Consider the following 21,718-nt stretch of genomic DNA (forward strand, 5'->3'; position numbering starts at 1 on the left):
GGTGGAAGGTTCTTAGCAGTCTTCTTACGCTTGGTGGCTTATACATCATGAGCTCTTTAGGGTTTCAAAGTTGATTTCATGGTTGCTCCCTAATGCGCTTACTGTATATAAACCATTACAGGCAGCTCAAGGCAGTGCATAAGATCAAGGTGTTCCTCTGAGCCCTACTGACCTGTTAAACCCGCTTGCACACGCCCTGTCGTCGCTCATGCTTGTATGAACACCTGAAACGACAGGATGTAGAAATTGGTTATCTCTCATTTGTGACCCAAAAGAAATTGATAATCAAAGCAATACCTTGAAACATTTTTTTTATAGTATTTCACCATTTCCTCTTAAAACAGACTGGAAACTGCTATAGATGTCATTGTTTTGTTCACTAAAGTATAAAAGTAAACATTTAAAAAAATATTTATGATGGCCCTAACCGTTAACAAAATGTTTAAAGACTATTTAGAGTATTCAATCATGAAATACATAGATTTCAAAAGCCTCACAAAAAAAAACTCAACCACCAACAAATTACATAGGAAATGAATGTACCTCTGTTTTCCAATAGAAGTGGAGTGCATAAATAGGCGTATTAATATTAATAGGATGATGCAAAAATAGGTCATCAACAAAGCACTACCGAGCTATTGAAAATGTGCCAACTGAATGTACCGAATAGTATTCATATACGGTACAGAGGAAAGCCTGACATCTAACGGACAAAAAGCATATTGCAAATATTGACTGCAAATCGCGACATGTGCGTTTTCTGTAGTTTATTGATAGTTTTGGTGCTGTTGAACACAATCTTTCAAGTTGACCAGACCTACTGACGCGCTATTGCAGATTGTGCCTTCAACACAGTATTGATCAAGTTGAGAGCATAGATTTGTGAAGTTTAAATATCTATGGTTTCACCTCAGGTGTAAGACTTTATCATGCTGAATATAGGATCAAAGGGAAGAGGTGCAATACATATAAAAGAATTGGCTTCCAGAAATATTCAACAGTCATAAACATTTGTTTGTATTTACTGAGTGGGGTTATTTATTCTATTTTATTTTTTAATCAAAGCGTTTTCAGGGTAATGAATGAAAGAAACTGATAACCTACTTATGTTAATGGTAAATTGTATACATTAATGGATGTCGTAAACATTACCACACTAGATGTGGGCGTGGTAACGTTTTTAAATAAATGACAGATAATTTGTATATTTATAACGGAATACGAGTATCTTGAATTGATGCGTATGTGTAAATTACTTTAGCGTGGTGTGAAAAACAGAATCGACTGCAACACTGGGGCGGAAAAAAAAAACCGGATGTCGCCATCTTTAGTAAGGGACAATAAACCTCGGACTAGTCTAGAAACGAGTTGTAATGAGTTGTACGTAGTTAAGCGTTAGCATTCTATTTATTTCGAGAGTTTATGAAATGTCCTCTTCGCACTTGCCATCATTCGCGGATTGATTTGGGTAAATAGAAACAGTTTATTAATTTGTGGCCAAGATTGTCAGCAAGTTGTTCTCCGTCGCCATGTTTGCTTTGGGTGACGCCAACTCTCTCCATTTTCCTCCGCCTCTGGTTGTCAAGAAGATGGCAGCTTCCAGGCAGGCATGAGAGGAAATATTTCTTCGCAAATCGAATGAATCTGGATTATTACCACAAGATAAGACCACCCACCAGTGCTTTTGCAAATACTGCATCGGATTAGGTACGTAAATATTGCAAGGAGTTTCTCGTTTTGAGTTTGTACTGTTTTGTTGTGACAAACCGCCCGGCCATTTTTCTTGTGGGAGCTCTACAACTAGGCCGATTGTGAAAAGATGGCTGCTTCCACTGACGGCATGAAACACAATAACACTCTGTTTATGCAGTTCGACTAGCCTTGGCTACATTCCAATAGTTCTGTTGCAACTTTGTTTTTGTAAGGTAACGTTTGCATAGTAGAATAGTGTGAAAATACATTGCATTTAATTGTAAAAAACCGCGACGCTTTGACAGATGCTAGCCGCTCAAGCTAACCCTTTTGGTTTGAGTCGCTAGCCGCTATTGCAGGGCGAAGTTCCTAGCAAATGTGACAAGTTCGTGTTTGACTAGTCAATATATAAAAACGTGTGAATTAATAAACCTGGTGATTGCAATATTTCGTGGTGCTCTATCTTAAATGGGATGTTCTGTTGTTAGTAAATGCGTCGGAAGGGCTCCAGATAATGCTAAGTTTACTAGCTACAATATGGCGACTCCCAGAGAGGCATGAAAAAAGCCGACTGCTATTCATGAGTTTCAACTGTGATTTATATCTGAGTTGCAGCGGTACATGACACTATGTGTGGTCGTCTAGTATTTGTCGTGATATATTGCAGTTTGTAACCTCCCTTTGTTAATGTTCTCGGTGGTTGTGTATTTTCCTCTTTCATTCGCTTCCGCCATTTTTCAGACTGGCAATATCGTTTAGCGGGGGCTTGTTTGGTTACAAGATGGCGGCTTCCATGGGATGAATTCAATGGTTAGAAACAACTAAGGCCAACCGTGGATACTTGTGATGTTATTTATTCATGCGTACGGCGTTGTCGGGTGTAGTTAACAAAGTATTCATCTCTAGGGGTGACTCGATTTTATCATTTGGTTTCAGTTTTTGGGAAGCGTTTAAAACAAACAAAGCTAACAGTAAAGCGAGACTCGCGCGCACGGAATGATAAGTTGGCTACTGTGAAAAGTTGGTATTCGTATTAAGTTATGTCGTTTTAATTTTACTGCATCCAGTCGTTGCTTCAGCACATGAAAGTTTCCTTGTTTCTTTTTTTCCCGTTGTTGTTGTTGACAGAAGTCATGTCTGTCCCTGGTTCCGCGGTGACTGGGACCGCGGTGTCGGTTCTGCAACCGCGGTGGAAACGGGTCCTCGGATGGTCGGGTCCTGTTCCCCGGCCCAGACATGGACACAGAGCTGTGGCGATCAAGGAACTGATGGTTGTGTTTGGCGGTGGAAACGAGGGCATAGTGGATGAATTGCACGTCTACAACACGGGTAAGGTTCAATTTACACTTCTAACTTTACTCCTTGAACGCATGTGCGCACAATATGAGCCGCGCGTTTGTACATTTTATCGATAATAAAGTGTACGCGTAGACACGATAAAAACTTTGGTAAATGATGGATTATGTACCGCGGGATACAGGCCGCAGCAGGCCTAAACATTTTCAAATTTCTGAACATATCGCCCTCTGCTGGACAAAGGTACGTATTGATTATTAAAAAAGGCGGGCTAAAATAAAACGGATGATTCACGTTCGGAGTTCCTGCAAAAATGATTAACAGTTGTTGAAAATGCACTGTCTGCACCCTCCTCGATTATAGAGATTGTTTTGTAGAATATGAAAGGCACTCGGAAAATTTTGTTGAAAAAACGATTTGATTGCTATAATGATAATATTGTTGACTGCAATATCCTTTTTAATACAACAGTGTAATATTCTACTGTAATGTGGCATGTGTTTAATTTCTAGCAACAAACCAGTGGTTTATCCCTGCTGTCCGTGGTGACATTCCACCCGGTTGTGCTGCTTACGGATTTGTCTGTGATGGCACAAGATTGCTGGTATTTGGTGGAATGGTAGAATATGGAAAGTACAGCAATGATCTCTATGAACTACAAGTACGTTTTCTCATTAGTATGCCCACAAAAAAAATAATGATAATTCCCCCCAAGCATGTCAAATATTATTCTGACCTTTGTGTCTGTTTTAGGCCAGCAGATGGGAATGGAAAAAGTTAAAAGCAAAAAATCCCAAAAATGGCCCCCCTCCCTGTCCACGTCTTGGTCACAGTTTTTCCCTGGTGGGAAACAAATGTTACTTGTTTGGCGGACTTGCCAATGACAGTGAGGACCCGAAAAACAACATTCCCAGGTAGTGTCTGCAATGTTTGGCATCATGTGTTGGTGTGCAAAATGACCACGACTCATACAGGGGGGTCATTTCATCTCAGATACCTGAACGATTTGTACATACTCGAGCTTCGTGCCGGATCCAGCGTTGTCGCATGGGATATTCCAATCACATATGGAGTCCTGCCTCCTCCTCGTGAGAGCCACACTGCGGTGGTTTACACAGAAAAGATGAGTAGAAAATCTCGACTGATAATCTATGGCGGGATGAGTGGATGTCGTCTTGGAGATCTGTGGACTCTTGATATTGGTAGGTTTAGATCTTGTTCATTTAATGTAAAACTGCTTGAAGAATGTTAAATGACAGCGCTTTGAGGGATAGTGATTGTTTTATGTCAGTAGCGTTACATTTAACGACTTTACCGTTAACTCCAGATACCTTAACGTGGAACAAACCGTCAGTGAGCGGAACAGCACCACTTCCAAGAAGTCTACACTCTGCCACTACCATCACCAATAAGTGAGACGATTAATTCTTATTTCTGACACAGCCTTTTTAGTTTTTGATTTATTTTCAAGTTACCAGCCTAAAGTGCCATGTTGTCAAATGTCTCATTGCGGTTGTGTTTACTGCACAGGATGTATGTTTTTGGCGGATGGGTCCCTTTGGTGATGGATGATGTCAAAGTGGCCACACATGAGAAAGAGTGGAAGTGCACCAACACCCTGGCCTGCTTAAATCTCGGTGGGTCTGACAACAGTTTCCTTAAAGAAATCTGTAAGTGTTTTGGATGCAAGATTGTTGATTGCTTTTAATTTTCTCTTCAGACACCATGTGCTGGGAGACAGTGCTGATGGACACCCTTGAAGACAACATTCCCAGAGCCCGTGCTGGCCACTGTGCTGTGGCCATTAATTCCAGACTGTATGTTTGGAGCGGCCGTGATGGTTACCGTAAAGCATGGAACAACCAAGTGTGTTGTAAAGATCTTTGGTACCTGGAAACCGGTATGAGTTTTTTTCATCTATTTAGTTTAGTTTCATCATCATGTCATCATTCAAAACATTGTGTTTTTTCTTCTTCTTCTTCTCCACACCACCAGAGCGACCGCATGCTCCTGCTCGGGTGCAGTTGGTTCGTGCCAATACAAACTCTCTTGAAGTGAGTTGGGGTGCCGTTTCCACTGCAGACACGTACTTGTTGCAGCTGCAAAAATACGACATCCCTGCAACACCAGCTGCAGCCTCACCAGCTATGAGTTCAATCCCTTCGCAACCCGTGAACTCGCCTAAGAGTCCCGCTCCGGCTGCTGCAGCACTGCCCACACAGACTCTGCCACAAGCTGGTATTACTGATGCTTCCTCCTTTTTTTTTGCTCCCAAGCTCAATGAGCGTTTAGCACACAACTGCTTACGATATCTTTACCATATTTTTTACAGCTGTGTTGAAGGTTGCTGCTCAGCAATCTGCTACAGGTGCATCTGTTGTCACAGTCCGCCCAAGCCAGCCTGGGAAATCGCCTGTCACTTTGACCTCCCTTCCTCCTGGTGTCAGAATGGTTGTGCCTGCCCAGGCCACGCAAGGCTCGGTATGACGAATGCAGATGAGTTCAGTCTATGACAGTCATTTAGTCAAATAAGCAATTATCACCAACTTCCTTTTCATTTCAGCCAATTGGAAGTAGCCCTCAGATGAGCGGCATGGCAGCATTGGCTGCCGCCGCTGCAGCAACACAGAAGATTCCTCCGGCCTCTGCCGGAACAGTGCTTAATGTTCCTGCTGGTGCTACAATTCTCAAAACAGTCGCCGTTTCCCCCGGCACAACCACAGTGAAAGTTGCTTCCCCAGTTATGGTACGCATATTTCTAAAAGTATGTCTAGCTCTCTTGAGCAAAGTGTTGAAATAACTTTGTGCAATACAGGTCAGCAACCCTGCCACACGCATGCTGAAGACTGCTGCAGCTCAGGTGGGCTCAGCGGGTACATCCTCCCCCACCACTACCACCAGGCCCATCATCACCGTGCACAAGTCTGGTGCGGTCACTGTGGCTCAGCAGGCCCAGGTGGTAACCACTGTGATGGGAGGCGTTACCAAGACTATCGCCTTGGTCAAGAGTCCCCTCACCATGGGCAGTGGTGGCACTCTGGTGAGAAAATGTGATTTGTGAAAATGTGTGATTACTTCAATTTTTTAAAATGTCTGGAACAGTGTCGTATATGTTTGTGGGGGAACACTTGCTTTTTTTTACAAAATTTTATTTTATTATAAAACACCGATGCGGTATGTTTTACATGCAAAAATGCAATGTTTTGCATACAAAACATGTCCTGTGAACAATAGAGGAGATGGAAAAGTTGTCCTATAGTGACGTTGTTTACCAATCAAGTCAGTTAAGATGGAATGAATTTATCCTCTCTCCTATTCCGGCAAGATCTCCAACCTTGGCAAGATGATGTCTGTGGTTCAAACCAAACCAGTGCAGTCATCAGCTGTCACTGGCCAGGCTTCAACTAACCCGCTCACCCAAATAATTCAGGTAGAATATATGTAGTGTTAAGAACCCCTTCTTCAAGTACAACATATCTTTCCGGATTGTTTGCATCCAATTTTCCTTGTCGCTCCCCACCAGACAAAGGGTCCCCTGCCAGCCGGCACCATTCTGAAGCTGGTGACCTCAGCGGATGGAAAGCCTGCAACGATCATCACCACCTCCCAAGCCGGAGGCGCTGGAAACAAGCCCACAATTCTCAACATCAGTGGCGTCTCTTCAAATGCTGCGAAACAGGGCCCTACCATTATTAAAACCATTCCAATGTCGGCCATCATGACCCAACCTGGAACAACAGGTCTGAACTTCCTGACTTATTTGCAGTCAATCTTGCCAACACGCAAATGTTTATAATTAAGTTGATTATGCTCATCTGAAAAAACTTAACTGCTCAATTACATAAGTTTCTCTGTGGCTACCATTTTAATTTTTTTCCCTAATCCATTTCCTCACATGCAACAAAGCCTGTCATGATTGTTTCCTTGTGACCTTCTTTCTTTTAAAATATCCAACAGTTCCATGTCCCAATTCTCGTAAATGCGCATTTACATAACCTTTGGAAAATGACAACAAATACAACCTACATCGGTCTGAGAGCTTGATGTAATGCATGACTCCTGGTCCTGTAGGTGTAACAAGCAGCACTGGCATGAAAACGCCCATCACAATCCTTACAACTAAGGTGATGACCTCTGGAACGTCTGGCAAAATTATCACTGCAGTGCCCAAGCTAGGAACGGCAGCTGGCCAACAAGGATTGACTCAGGTACACACATTAACACGATATGTGATTTTGTTTTGCTGTGTATGTACAACATGACTGAGCGTGACTCTTCTGTCTGTAGGTTGTTTTGAAAGGTGCTCCAGGGCAGCCGGGGACTATTTTGCGCACTGTACCCATGAGCACAGTTGGCGGCGTTCGACTCGTTACGCCAGTGACAGTATCAGCTGTTAAGCCCACTGTCACAACCCTGGTTGTCAAGGGGACGACTGGTATGAAAATATTTGAAGTAGTTTCTGTTTTTTTTGTGGCTATAGCCTCTTCATAACAATCATTTTTTTTTAGGTGTCACCTCCCTTGGCACAGTGACTGGTACAGTCTCCACAAGCCTGGCAGGTGGCACTGTGGACACGGCTAACGCATCTCTGGTTACTCCCATCACCACATTGGGGACCATCGCAACCCTGTCCAGTCAAGTCATCAGTTCGCCTGCGATAACTGTGTCTGCCGCCCAGACCACTCTCACGTCTGCAACTGCGCTGCCCTCGTCCACCATCACAGTGCAGGTGAAATACTGCTTTTTTCTTACGTTGTTGTACAATACATCCTGCCGACAGTTACCTCAAACTGAACTGTCATTTCATTTGTTATAGTACAAAAGAGTTTTTTTTTTTTTAATACTTTTCTTTGCTTCCATTATCCCAGAACCAGCCGACCCAGGTCACTCTGATCACAACTCCCAGTGGTGTAGAAGCCCAGCCAGTGCAGGATCTACCAGTGTCAATCTTGGCTTCACCCACCTCTGAGCAGCCCAGCTCCTCTGAGGCTGGAGCTGCTGGCGATGGGTCCGGGACCGTAACATTGGTCTGCTCTAACCCACCGTGTGAGACGCATGAGACGGGAACGACTAACACAGCCACAACGTCATCTGCCAGCATGGGAGCAGGGCAAGTTTGCTCCAATCCACCCTGTGAAACGCACGAAACCGGAACCACCACCACGGCGACCACCTCGTCCGCTACAATTGGAGCGGGACAGGTCTGCTCAAATCCTCCTTGCGAGACCCACGAAACCGGAACCACCAACACAGCTACGACGGCGTCATCAAATATGCCTGCTCTTCTCGTGTGCACCAACCCGCCGTGTGAGACCCATGAAACGGGGACAACCAACACAGCAACCACAGCATCGGCTAGCATGGGAGGAATCCAGCAAGTGTGCTCCAATCCTCCCTGCGAGACTCACGTGACCGGTACCACCAACACATCCACCCAGGCGTCCTCCAATATGAGTGAAGGCCAGACTGGCACCGTGCAGAGGGTTTGCTCCAACCCGCCTTGTGAAACCCACGAGACCGGGACAACTAACACGCCCTCGACAGCCACCTCCAACATGGGAGGAGACCAGACCAGCTCAGCAACTGGTGCCGTTCAAAGAGTTTGCTCCAACCCACCTTGCGAAACACACGAAACCGGGACCACCAACACAGCCACCACTGCCACCAGCAGTCTTGAGACAGGAGAAGGCACAGGTATGCCAAGACTGTCAACACAAACAACAGCTTTTCCACTAAGTGTGATTTAACGTGGATGAATGTATTTCATCAGTTTTTGGACATTTGGAGAAGTGAAAAGAGTTCATGATTTGCTTTTGGTTTCTCTCTCAGCAGCCCAGCAGACGGATGACGTAACCGAAGGCACCAGCAGCATTGAAGAAGCCTCCTCCACTGCAGCGCCAGTTACCACCACCCAGGGCCGGGCCATCACTACTGTCACTCAGTCCACACCCGCCCCCGGGCCATCCGTACCTGTAAGAATAACTGTCTGTTTATGACAAATGTTGAAACCATCTCATCCTGACTTATTGTTAACAGCCGAAGTCCGTTTGTGATTCTCCTTTTTTTTGGCCATTGAGTATTTTTCTGTTTCCGTTTTATTGCAGTCGATTTCATCAATCACAGAAGGGGCGAGCACTGAAGCCAGCTCCACAGAAGAACCCATGCAGACTGAAGCGACCGCATCAGCAGAAGCTGCACCCGCAGAGGAGGGAGCCACTCCGATGGAAACTCAGGCAGAAGTAAGTCAATCGTGTCACGACGCATATGCTGTGCTAAAGATTAGTCGAAGATGCCGTTTTTTTTGTATGTGTGTCTTAGTGAGCACTGCCACCTGATGTATAGTAAACCTGTTTATCGTGACGGATCCTCCAGAGCAACCCACAGTGGTTGAAAATTTGCACTACAGAGAACGTTTTTATTGCTGCACTTTGATTTTTGCAGACTTACTGGTTGACTGTCTGCACACATATTAATAACCAGCAAAATCCTAATGTCGTATTGCTGACTTTTGTCTCTTAATGGTTGCTGTAATGTTTTTGTCAGGGAGACGCAGCAGCAGTAGCGACAGCCACCGCCTTGAACCTGCCCTCTGAGCTCATGTCTGAGGCCCAGGGGGCCACACTGATGGTAACGGGGCTTTCGGACGAGGAGCTGGCCGTCACAGCTGCAGCAGAGGCTGCTGCTCAGGCAGCAGCTACTGAGGAAGCTCAAGCCCTGGCTATCCAAGCCGTCCTCCAGGCTGCCCAGCAAGTTGTAATGAGTGAGTTTTGTTCCATCACACCAACTATGCATTTTCCTCCCTTTTCAATCTTTCATTTTTCAAAAGCCGCAAATGTTGTGTCCAAAGACACCGACACAAATTGTTTTTTTGCAGATGAAGGCGGTGCAGCTGGAGAGGGCCAGCAAACCACCAGCATCCCCATCATGTTGACCCAGCAGGAGCTCGCAGCGCTGGTCCAGCAGCAACAGCAGCTTCAAGAGGCCCAGGCTGCCGCCCAGCAGGCCGCTGTAGACACAAGCATGCCCACCGAGGGCCTCGCACCCGCTGACAGCCTCAACGACCCTTCAGTGGAGAGCAACGGACACAGCGAGATGGCAGCTGCAGTCACAAGTGCAGTGGCCGCTCTACTGCCACGTACCACTGCTGAGAGTAAGGCCGTCCGCGCAAACAGATACACACGACCCAACTGGGCAATCGGGTACCATACAATAGCACACATCTGCCAACTTGCTGCAATGAAAAAACACCGCCCCCTAGTGTTCTTATCCGGAAACGTTTTGAGTATTTTATTGAGCCACTCATTTACCTTCCACAATAGTCTGCATTTATGTCTCCTGTCTTGCCATTCGCAGCACTTGCTCCTTCGAGTACCTTTGCACCGGCTGTGTCGGTGGCCAGTCCTGCCAAGCTGCAAGCAGCAGCTGCTCTCGCTGAAGTAGCCAATGGCATTGAGGGAGAGGTGAGTCTTGCGGACTTTTCTCGGCGAGAATGAACTCCGGAGGAGACTGCGTTTACTCAATGTGTCTCATTCTGTTTGTGCATAGAAGCAAGCACCTCAGCCAACCCCCGTGAAGCCTGCTGTGAAGAAAGAGAACCAATGGTTTGATGTTGGAATTGTCAAAGTGACAAATATGGTTGTCACTCACTTCTATGTGCCTGGAGATGATTCTCAAGGAGATGTAAGTATCTCCTGAGGCCTCCCTTATTTTAAGCCTCATTGTCTTATGAAGTACGTTTTTCATATTGGTTTATCTTGTACCCGTCAGGACGATTCTGGAGTCATTCCAGACTACGGCCAGATGAAGAAAATGGAGCTTCAGCCTGGGACGGCGTACAAGTTCCGCGTAGCTGGCATCAATGCTTGTGGCCGTGGAGCCTTCTCAGAGATATCCGCTTTTAAGACTTGCTTGCCTGGATTCCCTGGCGCACCGTGTGCCATCAAAATCAGCAAGGTAAAGCTGAATCGGTTGAATTATGATTTTTTTTTTTTCTGGAATTGAAAACTTTTCTTCAAAGTATATGGGAATAAATGGTATTCAGAGTTTTCAGGTGTTCCAGTTTAGCCGTATTTTGTTGCTACGTGTTTATTAACATTAATTAGGGAATTTTTAGAAGCGATGATATCGGTTGGCAGCTCATGGGATTAAACTCTGAATTTATGGTACCCTGTCAGAGTTTCTTAACTTCCCATGGAAGTTTCCTGCATGTGTCTCCTCTCGTATAGGAATGCCAAGTATAACGGTGCAACTGTTGTTGTGTCCCACAGAGCCCCGATGGCGCTCACCTGACCTGGGAGCCTCCCTCTGTGACGTCAGGAAAGATCATCGAGTATTCCGTGTACCTGGCCATCCAGAGCAACCAGACGGCCGAGGCCAAGGCCTCCACCCCGGCACAGTTAGCGTTTATGCGCGTGTACTGTGGACCCAACCCCTCTTGCCTGGTGCAGTCTTCCAGCCTCTCCAACGCCCACATCGACTACACCACCAAGCCGGCCATCATCTTCCGCATCGCTGCCCGAAACGAGAAGGGCTACGGTCCCGCAACTCAAGTTCGATGGCTGCAGGGTGAGCGCCACGATTCTCAAAACGAAAGCTTCCGTCTTCCACAACCGGATTTTTTAACCGACATTCTCCTCGATAGAATCTGGCAAAGACGGTGCCTCTGCAAAACCGGCAGCCAAAAGACCCGGCACCTCGCCTGATACGTATGTATTTGTTGTTTACCTTCTGCGGTGCAAGCAAGACTTGACATTGAAACGTGTTGCACTTGTTCTGCTTTTGTGTGCTCTTCCAGTAAGACTACTGGTCCAAAGAAAGCGAGGACGGACCAGTGAGGTTGGCCAGAGATCCCCTCCTCCTCCTCCCCCTTTTTGTCCTTTTCCTACTTGCTGTCCTTTTTATCAGGAAGACCTCTTCATCCTCAATGTCATCCTAATCGCATTCTCAAGTCTCAAGACCAGACGGCAACGGAGGCAGAACACCCGAATGAAGCAGAGATGAAAGTCAACCCGAGAGATGTTTCTGTAGATAAAACCCTCTTTCGTCCATGTTCCGTTGGCCGTGATCTTTGTAGAGCGACATAAACTTAGAAGAAGCACATTATCTTTTTCAGTCAAATCTCTTTCCGCCATTTTAACTTTTGCTTTTTTTTTGGGGGGGGGGCTTGTTTCAGTAGTTTAGCAGTATAGAGAAGCATTTACATCTTCACAAACTGGGAGCCGGACTGAGCGCTATGTTACTTTTTTTTTTGTGTCTTTTTGTGAATCCTGGGGGATGTAGAGAGAGACTACATAAAAAAAAATGTACAGTGTTGGGACAAGGTTGTGGAGGCATGAGATTAGATGACAGGAAAAATTGGTATGGAATCAAATAAAGCACTTGTCCTTAATGAGAGGACATTATTTTTTTCCTTTCTTGTTTGCTCTAAATTGCTTCGAGACGCAAGTCCGTACAGTTGCGATGCGATGGGACTTCTGGTAACGTCATCACTGTGCTTTTCACCCCACGATGAGGACTGGTGGCAACCGGATGTGGTCAAAAAACAACAACAACAAAAAAAAAGACAATTTGTAGAGAATCGACCTTGAACTTTGCTTCGACTGAGACTTGCAGCGCGCGCACACACACACACACACTCACACAATTGCAAAATCTTCCCCAAAAATTAGCAAGCAATGGTGCAGATCTTTTTGTGTAGTTTATTTTTGTAATTTTTTTTTAAAGCTTTTCCCCACTCCCGTGTGTATGTTGTGTGCATTTATTTTTTTTTTAATCTATTGTTCACCCCCCTCCCTAATAGTTTGCTTGTGGGCAGATGGGTGGCCATGTTGAAGTTGCCACTATATTTTTAAAAGTTGTCATTCAGTTGGTTGCATGTTGTTAACAGATGGGAAGGAAAAGAGCGAGACTTTTGTACGTATTTGTTCCTAGTAGAACTGCAGAGGTTATAGGACTGAAGGGAACTTTAAGTGGACCCAGGGAGAGATTTTACTTTTGTTTACTTCAACTTTTCTCAATGCATGTGTTTTGCTTTGTTTGCCAAACATGGAGTTTCACGGGATTCATACCCACCCCCCTTAACATCCCACTCAGTTGTCCTATGCTTTTTATGCTCAAAGAATGTGGTATCTCACCTCTTCATTTTTTTGTTTTGTCTTGTAGACTGTCAAATTATATTAGTAGACATATTCCCCCGATCCTATTGATGTATGTGAATCCATTTAATAAATTTTAATTTTGTTTTTCCCCTTCCACGACTCTGTATTTCAAGCTGCAGATGGCGTGCCGGCCGGTCAGCTGCAGGTGCAAACCTGTTGTGACTTTGAGATTGTCTTGAGCAGGCGAGCTCATAACCAGAGTGAACTCACTTGTAAATTAGTTCGTTCATAGAGCAAGAATAAAACGAAACTAAAGAAGAAAAAAAAGAATCACGTTGGCCTTTTATATAATTACCTGTGACAAACCTTTTACATATTGGCCATCTCTTCATTGCCTTTTTGTGTATTTACTATGAAAGAGGAAAACAAATTCTATTTACAAAGATATCTATACTCTCCCTGATTGTTTTCAATTTGCTTGTGTCCAGCCGATTCTCCGCGTGGGAGTCAGAATGCCATGACAATACAATGCAACACCAACTTGTACTGGGACGTGTCGTCCCACTGCACGCGTTTGTTTTAGCAAAGGGCCATCCATCTCTGTTGTGATGATACTGCTCACGTGTCACCTTTTCGCTCGGCTCGCATCTAATCTACACTTTGTAGATTCGCTCGGTTTCTTTCTCTGGCTGAACCTTTTTCTCCATGCATTCTTATTTCATTTTTATTTTTTTTTTCGTGCGTGTCAGTGTGTCCGTTGAACAAAACTAGACATGCATGCAAAAGCGGTGTATTTTGGTAGTGATGCCTTAAGTTAGATCATATGCTGAAGGTTCTACAAGGAAAAACAAAACAACAAAAAAAAACATTTAATAAGTTTGTTCCTCTCTTCACGTGGTATACAAGTGTGTCCTTTCGTTCCTCAGTACCTTTGCAGGGTCACTCTTTTTGCACCCTTGTTAGATAGGTCGCCATCAGCAGTGTCGAGATGTGTGTGAACTTTTCCCTCCACGAGTGGTGCTCTCAGCACTGCCAGTCGTTGCGAGTTTCTCTCTCGGCCGGTCGCAAGTTACCTGGAAATGTCCTGTATTTTCAAATGTGTGTTTTTTTTGTACTGTAGGGAGTAATGTATCTTTTATCATCAAAAAAATAAACATGGTAAACAGGCTTGGTTTCTTTTTCACCACTAAATATCTATCTATCTCTCTCTCTATATATATATATATAAAAATAAATTATATATATATTTATATATATGTTTTAAAATATATATTTATAATATATATATATATATTTAAAAAATATATATTTATAATATATAAATATTTTTTTTAAATGTGTATATATATTTAAAATATATATCTACATTTAATATATATATAAATTAAAGTGCTGTTAAGCGATTATTTTTTTTTACAAATTAATTGTGAAGAACTTTTGTAATTATTTGTGATTAATCAAATTTTTTTTCAACTATTTTTTGGTGAAGCTTGTAACTGATATTTACTTGAATAATATCCTGGAATTAATGTAAAATCAACAAATATGAAATATGTAATTTATATATTGTTCCAATAGCTTTCTTTGATCATTGAATAGGATCTAAACTGAGTCGTCATCTTTACAAGCATTTTTCATCTCAACAATTCTTCAAACGCTTAGAGTTCATTTAGTTGTGCCCACAAGCACCACACTCGGGCAGTGGTAACTTGAGCAGGGTGTTGTTTTGTAAATTGATGTGCTAAAGATGTTCAGCTAATATGGTACAGTATTCAAATTTGGCTTTGCAAATTCTTTTTTGAGTAAAGAAAAATGATTCAAAATATTTAACTGAGTTAATGTTCTAGATTCATCTCCAGCGTTAACGCTTTAACTTTGACAGCTCTAAACATGGGTGTCATTTATTTATACAAAGAAAGATAAGCGATGCAAAAAATGCATGGACGTTGAAAGAAGTGTAAAATCAGCTATTCTCATCTTTAGTGGCCCTGTGGTGAAATATCGGGTTGAAAAAAAAAAAAGACATTGGAATTGCTTAAAATTCCCACATGTGCGATGTAACGGTCCCTTTCGCCATTCACGTGGATGAGGAGGATGTGCTTTTCCAAGTTTTACACACACGAGGATTTATTTTAGGAAATATTGAACAGGCTTAACTTTAACGACTGTGGGCCTTGGCGATGTTCAAAAGGGGTTCATGAAAAAGGCTCAAGATTTAGGGAATTCACGAAAAGGCATAACTAGTCAATGTAAAGACCCCAAGAGTCAGGAGTGGCATAAGTCAAAAATGAGTGTGTGTGTGTGTGTGTTTTTGTATGTGTGTGTAGCTGTCCCAGTAGGCTCTGTGTAGCAAAGATAAGAGCACTGCCTACACACAAGTTGATTTCCTGGGAATTGTTCGTCAGTCCTCTGAATCTACTTGAGACACGCCACAGCAAATGAGCTCGCGCCACACCACTAAATGTCCTAATAGTGTCCGATCCGAGATGATCCCGTGTCAGCTAAAACCACGTCAGCGTGGTTTGTGTCGAAATGAATGAGTGTTGTGCATGTAATTGCGTGCACTGTACGTGAACGTGCGGTCGTTACTGTCTCGTGTGTGTGTGCGTGTGTGTGTGTGACAGCGTTGAATTCCTGGCCTCCTCTTTTTCATCTTGATAAGCACTTATCTAAGCGGAGCAGCCCACTCGCACAGCGGCACAAGCCACATCCCTGCCCAGTTGGGCTCATCTCACTCACACATGCTCACCACGGCGTGCTTGTACTAAGACATTTGAACATCGTCGTCCCTCAAATGAAAGCGCGATCATTAAGGGTTTACACGCATTAGCATAACACTATAATGCTAACAGTCGCTATGCTAACATGTAGCAACACAAAATACCAATGAGTTTTATTTGCCGTGCTAGTTTAGCCGTGTTTTTTTTTTCCAGCAATTTGTTTGTTACAACACAGAATTATAATTAAAACTCAAACCAAATGTGGCCGAGATGTATCTTTCGATATCGCTCACGTTCAACAGTGTGGGCTAAATTTAAGGCTGCTTTATTCTACGACGCGCTGTCACGAACTGTTGATCTGCAGTGTCTTTTTATTCATCAAAACCATTCTCAATTACTAAAATCTGTTTTTAACCAAAAATGTTTATTGTCCTCACTTATAGTCTTTATATGTCTCAATCTTTATAAATGTACTGTGTTTTTCGTACTATAAACTGCTACTTTTGCAAACTCTTATGTGCTCTATAGTTCAGAAAATACCCGCAATAAATCCAGATTTTTATTTTCTCTTGGGTCTGTTCTGTTTTAATGAGAAAAGTTTTTGCCGTGTTAAAAGTTTTAACAATCTGTGTCTGTCCCTTCATGTGCATTCACAGTACAAAATCGTTCTGTACATGCAGTAAACAACTCTTTTTTTTTTCAACATAAAAAACTGCGGCTTAGAGCCTGGTGCGGCTTGTAGATCGTTTTTTTTTTGTTTTTGTTTTTTTTCCCAAAAAGAGTTGCTGCGGCCATATACAGGTGTGCCTTTTAGTCCGGAAAATATAGTTTCTGCATTTTTTAAAAGATAAGCTTGATCATAACTGGACTGTCATTTATTTTATTTTATTTTTACTTTTCTTGAGTGTGATTTCCATGTTTGACTCATCTTTTGTCTTTTTTCACACCTGTTCGGACAAACATTCAAATCCTATTTTCCCACACACGAAAGTTTGGCAGTTTCTCCCTTGTGCTGTGCTCCCTCATAACTCAACATTGTGCTTGAATTGGCACAATTTAGACAAATGTCAAGTCTTCTCCCCCCTAATTTCCCTGAAAACTGTAAATGAACAAAGAGAAGTGCGTGGTGGCACTGCTTTGACTATCAAATGGCCGCCACAGTGCGGACGGACTTGTGCATATTCAGGCCGCGTCGTATCAGACCGCATCTCTCGTCGTCACTGTTGTGCTTTGCATCGCCCCGTCAGAAAAATCATTCTTTGTCGCCGAAATTAGAATATTTGTTTTCTTCACCTGTCAGTCAAACTCACAGTGAGTATTTGTGGTGAGACATCCCGGTAGTATTTTAGACTTTCATCGCATACTAATCACTGAATTGATTAATTTAATTAATTAATTGGGATGGGATGTTTGTTTTTGGTGCTCCTCACACTGTTCATGTTTTATTTGATTATTAATAATTGCACTTGCAGAAACTTGAAAGATGAATTAAAAAGTCTTCATTTATATATGTGGAGATTATTTCAACTTGCATTTTTATGGTATTAGTTGCAAACACTAGGCCGAGTACTTTTTTTTTTTTTTTTTGGGGGGGGGGGTGTGTCTCTCTGATGAAAGTCACCCCCAATCCCTCCCACACACCGTGGGCCCTAAATGATACTGCTGGTTGGGTGCGCTTTTTTTTTTTTTTTTCTTTCAGTCAAGGTCAGTCAAGTTGTGGCTCCCTCGACCTGGCAGAACTTACTTTGCCCTAAACATTTGAACCCAGTCTGACTTCCTTAACAGTTCCATCTCAGAAGGTAGGTCACCCAACTCACACACGACCCACTGTCACTGTCAACGGTGGCTGCTGATCCAAGTATGTTTGTGCATCTCAAGTGCCACTTGAAGACGTTTCAAATTCCTTTTTTTTGTTACTGTAGACATATTTCACTTTAGCGTGCACTTTACATATTGTAGTATCTTCCATGGATTATTATATGTGATGTTATTAAGCCTTTGATATCGAGCCTCTACGATGGATGCAACGTGTCGTTTGCTACATATTAATTCAAAGGGTTTTATTATTGAATCGAATCTCTCTTGGATGAATATTTGCGCATTTCTTGTCGACATATTTTTAGTATCAATACGTCAGATATAGACGTCTCATGCTCTCACTAGTCATCGACTGAACGTTCTGTGCCAACATGTCGTTTTCTAAGTTTCTTCATGTTATGATACTTAAATGGAGAGGCTGGAATGAGTTTTACAACTACTGTGGTGTTATAATAAAATGAAATTCAAACCTCAACAGACACTCCGAAATACTAAAAATTACACATTTAAATTGTTGGCATTTATTGGCATACAGTACATAACTGACATATTTTTCTTAGTTTGTATTTTGCCCAATTTTATGTTATTTAAATAATTTTTTCGTTGATTTTTCCGGGGAAATTGCTGAATCATAATTTATTCTATTTAAAGTTAGAATATATTTCGATAGAAATGAAAGAGTTAAAGAGCTAGTTTTGCACTTGTAGTTTAAATCACCACCTCCACTAACATTCACACTTTATGTCCGTACAAAAAGGCAACATGGAGGAGTCTTCCGAGCCATCAAACTGGGTGTCTTCGTCATTGCTGGGCTCAGATCCTCTGGCGGCCTTCTCCTCCGAATCCAGTCTGCTTCCTTCGGGAGAAGATGGAGACGCCTTCTTCTCCAGCCAGGACACGGACTACACCAACCTGTCGTCCTTCTTTTCCAGCCCGAGTCAGAATCGAACAGCATCCACTTACAGGAACAGCTCGGGTCAGTGCACACCCATGAATCCCCTCCAAACACTCTTTTAATTATTATATATATATATATATATATATATATAATTTTTAATATTATTAATTAATTTCTTTGTGTTTATTTAGTTAAAAATTGAAATAAAAAAATTTAATCACTCGGCAGCTCAGTTGCAAGACAACTTTTGAGGGCGCTACAGTGTTTCAAATATGCCTGTGATAGAACAAAATGTTTAACAATTACAAGGAAGACATCAACAAGATCGCAACTAAATGAAAATGTTGAAAATGTCCTCCAAATTTGAAACGACCTGGCCTCTGCTCTGTCCAAAAGTCCGCCAGGTGTTCAGCTCACCGAGTCTCCTCAGCAACCTCCAGTTACTGGACGGCGCGTCCGGTCACTCACCCTACAACCCTCCAGACATCACCTGGAGCAGCAGCAATCTGACCAAAACCACGTTCCCCACCTCTTTGTACTCGGGGGTCTCGTCCTCTCTCACCCCTTCCAGGGATGGCTACTCATCTCCACTGAGGGCGAGTCCTCAGCCTCAGGAGGCTCTCAAGGCTGAGCGCATGAGTCCATTCGGGGGATCGACGTCCTGCGGCGGTTTTCTAAATCTGACCCCTGCGGTCGGGAGCATGTACACGCCGACGTCCCACTCCAATACGCACGTGCTGAGCCCTTACAGTCCGTACGTGACGGGCCCTCAGGAGTACGCCAACTACTACAGCAACCCCGGCGCCTGGATCAGCCCCGCGTTCTCCCCGAAACTTTGCAACAAAATGAGAATATCCACCCCAGGTGAGAACCAGGAATTAGGTGATATCTTGGAACATTCAGCTAAAAAAAATAAAAAATCAATAAAAAAAAATATCTTGGAACATTTTTAAAAAATTTTAAAAAGTGAAAGAATGCCATTATACTTTTTCACCTATTAAAAAATGTGATATAACTTTGTTACATTGTAATTTTTTAAAGAAAAAAACGTACATTTTATCTTTTTGCCATAACCTTTTGGTGCAGGCACTTTGTTTAACTTTATTATTAACATGTGCAGCAAGCCAATAAAAAGAAAACAAGGGCTTACATATGGCCCACGGGTCATATATTTGACACCACTTTGTACAGTATTTGTAAAAAAAAAAAAAAAAATGCATTCCAAATCCCCCCAGAACTTTCCAAGATATTACAATACCTAAAAAAAAAAAAATCAAAGTGAATTTCACACATTCACGGTCGGATTTTGTTTACACAGAGGCCAGAGAGTGCGTCAACTGTGGAGCCACGGCAACCCCGCTGTGGCGTCGTGACGGTACCGGCCACTACCTGTGTAACGCCTGCGGACTCTACCATAAGATGAATGGCCAGAACAGACCTTTGATCCGACCCAAGAAGAGACTGGTATAACGGGGGCACGGGTAAAAAAAAAAAAAATACATGAAAGGTATTTGCATCCCAAAAGAAAGAAAACAATCTTTGTTTTTCAGATCGTCAGCAAGCGGGCAGGCACACAGTGTGCCAACTGTCACACGAGCACGACGACGCTGTGGAGACGCAATGCAAATGGGGAGCCCGTGTGCAACGCTTGTGGACTCTACTTTAAACTCCACAATGTGAGTTATTCACGTTTGTCATATGTGCTGTTCTTTACACCTACAAAGAACAATTGTCACCCGGTGCCTCAGCGCAGCTCAAAAAGTCATTAAGGACAATACACACTATTGTGAAATCTGCCTGGCAACACAAGCCAGCTTAATTCTGATTGGATAAAACAATCTCACCTAAAAATACAATATGACAATAATGTGAAGAATATGATGATTTTTTTTTCTTGATTAAGTTTGGCCAGCAGAGAAGGCCTTGACCGCCTACCACCAATTTGTATATATTTTATAATATATTTTCACTGAAGAGGGGAGGCTCTCCAAGTATAATGACAATAAAGGGCATTGTGATTCTGTCCTCACAGGTCAACCGACCCCTCACCATGAAAAAAGACGGCATTCAGACTCGCAACCGGAAAGTGTCCAACAAGAACAAGAAGAGCAAGAAGGCAGCCATGTTGGAGACGTTCGCAGAGGCCGCTCAGCTGCATTCGGCGGAGGACAACGGCGGCGGGCCTTTCGGCCTCGGCCACGCCACTCTCCTGACTTACAGCCACGCCCCCCACCTCATTCCAGGCCCGTCGCCGCTGCACGCCTCCGCTCCCTTAGCATACCCGCATCACTGCAACCCGGGCATGGTGCCCACTTTAGTGTGAGCGAGAGCGAGGAGAGAGAGGGGGGTCGGGGGGACTCATGATGTAAATATAAGCAAACGTGATTTAACTGTCTTTTGTTTTTATTCATGGTGTGAAGTTATTTGTATGCGATGTTACGGTGTGCACTGTAAAAAAAATTAATAAATAAAAGACTTTTGGGGGGGTGACCCGGTCATTTAAGTAAGAGCATCAATGTTTGTTAGCGGAACAAAGCACGCAAGTTGTTTGCTATAAAACAACTTGATGAATTGTTTTTATTTTTACTTTTAAGTTGGGGGAGAATACAAAGGACAAGACGTTCTGCCAGCAAGACAATTTTCACAACAGAACTGAAAATAGTTATTGAAGTTTGTTGCCTTGAATTCTTTTTTTTTTACAGTGTGTTTGCCGAATCGACTATGACATGTAAACAACAGGCAAATAAATAAAATGTGTGACTCCATGTGCGGTTGGCCAATGAGGTTTATGGGATTATTTCAATTCCTCACTTCATTCATTGAGTTGATTCAACTCTGCTCAGATGTTTTGCGTAAAATTGTTACATCGAAGCGGGTCGCAAGGTTTTGACTGCTTAACGCTAGCATCGTCGTTTATGCAAATTCAATCGTGAGCAACATGAGCCAGGGGTGTGAATAAATAAGACGCAATAAATGCAGAGAAGCAAGATATTCCCCATTCATGGTCTTCTTATTTAGAGAATTGTTTGACGTTGTCGGCTTTAAGAATGAAAACTAGGGAGAATACGGTGTTCAGAAATTCTCCATCTAACCCGAAACATGATCTTATTTGAGGTTATTTTCGTTTTTCAGTTCATGTTTGCATAGATATATTAATAAGTTCATAAGAAACAAGTTAAGTAAGAATGTGGGGAAGT

At 43.0% G+C, this 21,718-nt stretch overlaps 2 protein-coding genes across 3 annotated transcripts; both read left to right on the forward strand.

The window, feature by feature from the left end:
• The first annotated feature begins 1,316 nt into the window (after nt 1-1,316).
• Nucleotides 1,317-14,252, forward strand: hcfc1a (host cell factor C1a). Of its 2 annotated transcripts, none has more exons than XM_088307954.1 (28): nt 1,317-1,707; nt 2,821-3,021; nt 3,501-3,649; nt 3,742-3,902; nt 3,982-4,190; nt 4,316-4,400; nt 4,519-4,625; nt 4,709-4,888; nt 4,984-5,226; nt 5,321-5,469; nt 5,552-5,734; nt 5,804-6,028; nt 6,314-6,418; nt 6,512-6,728; nt 7,060-7,196; nt 7,276-7,423; nt 7,497-7,717; nt 7,857-8,682; nt 8,818-8,960; nt 9,093-9,227; nt 9,532-9,748; nt 9,836-10,138; nt 10,342-10,448; nt 10,534-10,668; nt 10,756-10,941; nt 11,256-11,553; nt 11,630-11,693; nt 11,783-14,252. In XM_088307954.1, the coding sequence occupies exons 2-28, from the start codon at nt 2,826-2,828 to the stop codon at nt 11,820-11,822; spliced, it is 5,169 nt and encodes a 1,722-aa protein (XP_088164080.1). In that variant the 5' UTR covers nt 1,317-1,707; nt 2,821-2,825; the 3' UTR covers nt 11,823-14,252. The 2 variants fall into 2 exon arrangements, with proteins under 2 accessions (XP_088164080.1, XP_088164081.1); XM_088307955.1 differs by having other exon boundaries at nt 9,863-10,138.
• Nucleotides 14,253-17,439: 3,187 nt separating this feature from the next.
• On the forward strand, nt 17,440-21,286 carry gata1a (GATA binding protein 1a). Its single transcript, XM_088310095.1, has 6 exons — nt 17,440-17,604; nt 18,381-18,599; nt 18,918-19,385; nt 19,840-19,985; nt 20,072-20,197; nt 20,554-21,286. The coding sequence occupies exons 2-6, from the start codon at nt 18,386-18,388 to the stop codon at nt 20,842-20,844; spliced, it is 1,245 nt and encodes a 414-aa protein (XP_088166221.1). The 5' UTR covers nt 17,440-17,604; nt 18,381-18,385; the 3' UTR covers nt 20,845-21,286.
• The last annotated feature ends 432 nt before the right edge of the window (nt 21,287-21,718 follow it).

Source organism: Idiotropiscis lumnitzeri, chromosome 11 (genome assembly GCF_059441095.1).
Source record: "Idiotropiscis lumnitzeri isolate Australia: NSW breed Sydney's pygmy pipehorse chromosome 11, RoL_Ilum_1.0, whole genome shotgun sequence".
In the NCBI taxonomy this organism is placed as follows: domain Eukaryota; kingdom Metazoa; phylum Chordata; class Actinopteri; order Syngnathiformes; family Syngnathidae; genus Idiotropiscis; species Idiotropiscis lumnitzeri.

Bases quoted from the DNA above. Each gene is read 5' to 3' on its own strand.
- hcfc1a (XM_088307954.1), top strand. From the start codon at position 2,826: ATGTCTGTCCCTGGTTCCGCGGTGACTGGGACCGCGGTGTCGGTTCTG. The intron at 6,729-7,059 runs GTCTGAACTTCC...CTGGTCCTGTAG, and splicing joins GACCCAACCTGGAACAACAG to GTGTAACAAGCAGCACTGGC. The intron at 9,228-9,531 runs GTAAGTCAATCG...TGTTTTTGTCAG, and splicing joins CGATGGAAACTCAGGCAGAA to GGAGACGCAGCAGCAGTAGC.
- gata1a (XM_088310095.1), top strand. From the start codon at position 18,386: ATGGAGGAGTCTTCCGAGCCATCAAACTGGGTGTCTTCGTCATTGCTG. The intron at 18,600-18,917 runs GTCAGTGCACAC...TCTGTCCAAAAG, and splicing joins CACTTACAGGAACAGCTCGG to TCCGCCAGGTGTTCAGCTCA. The intron at 19,986-20,071 runs GTATAACGGGGG...TTTGTTTTTCAG, and splicing joins TCCGACCCAAGAAGAGACTG to ATCGTCAGCAAGCGGGCAGG.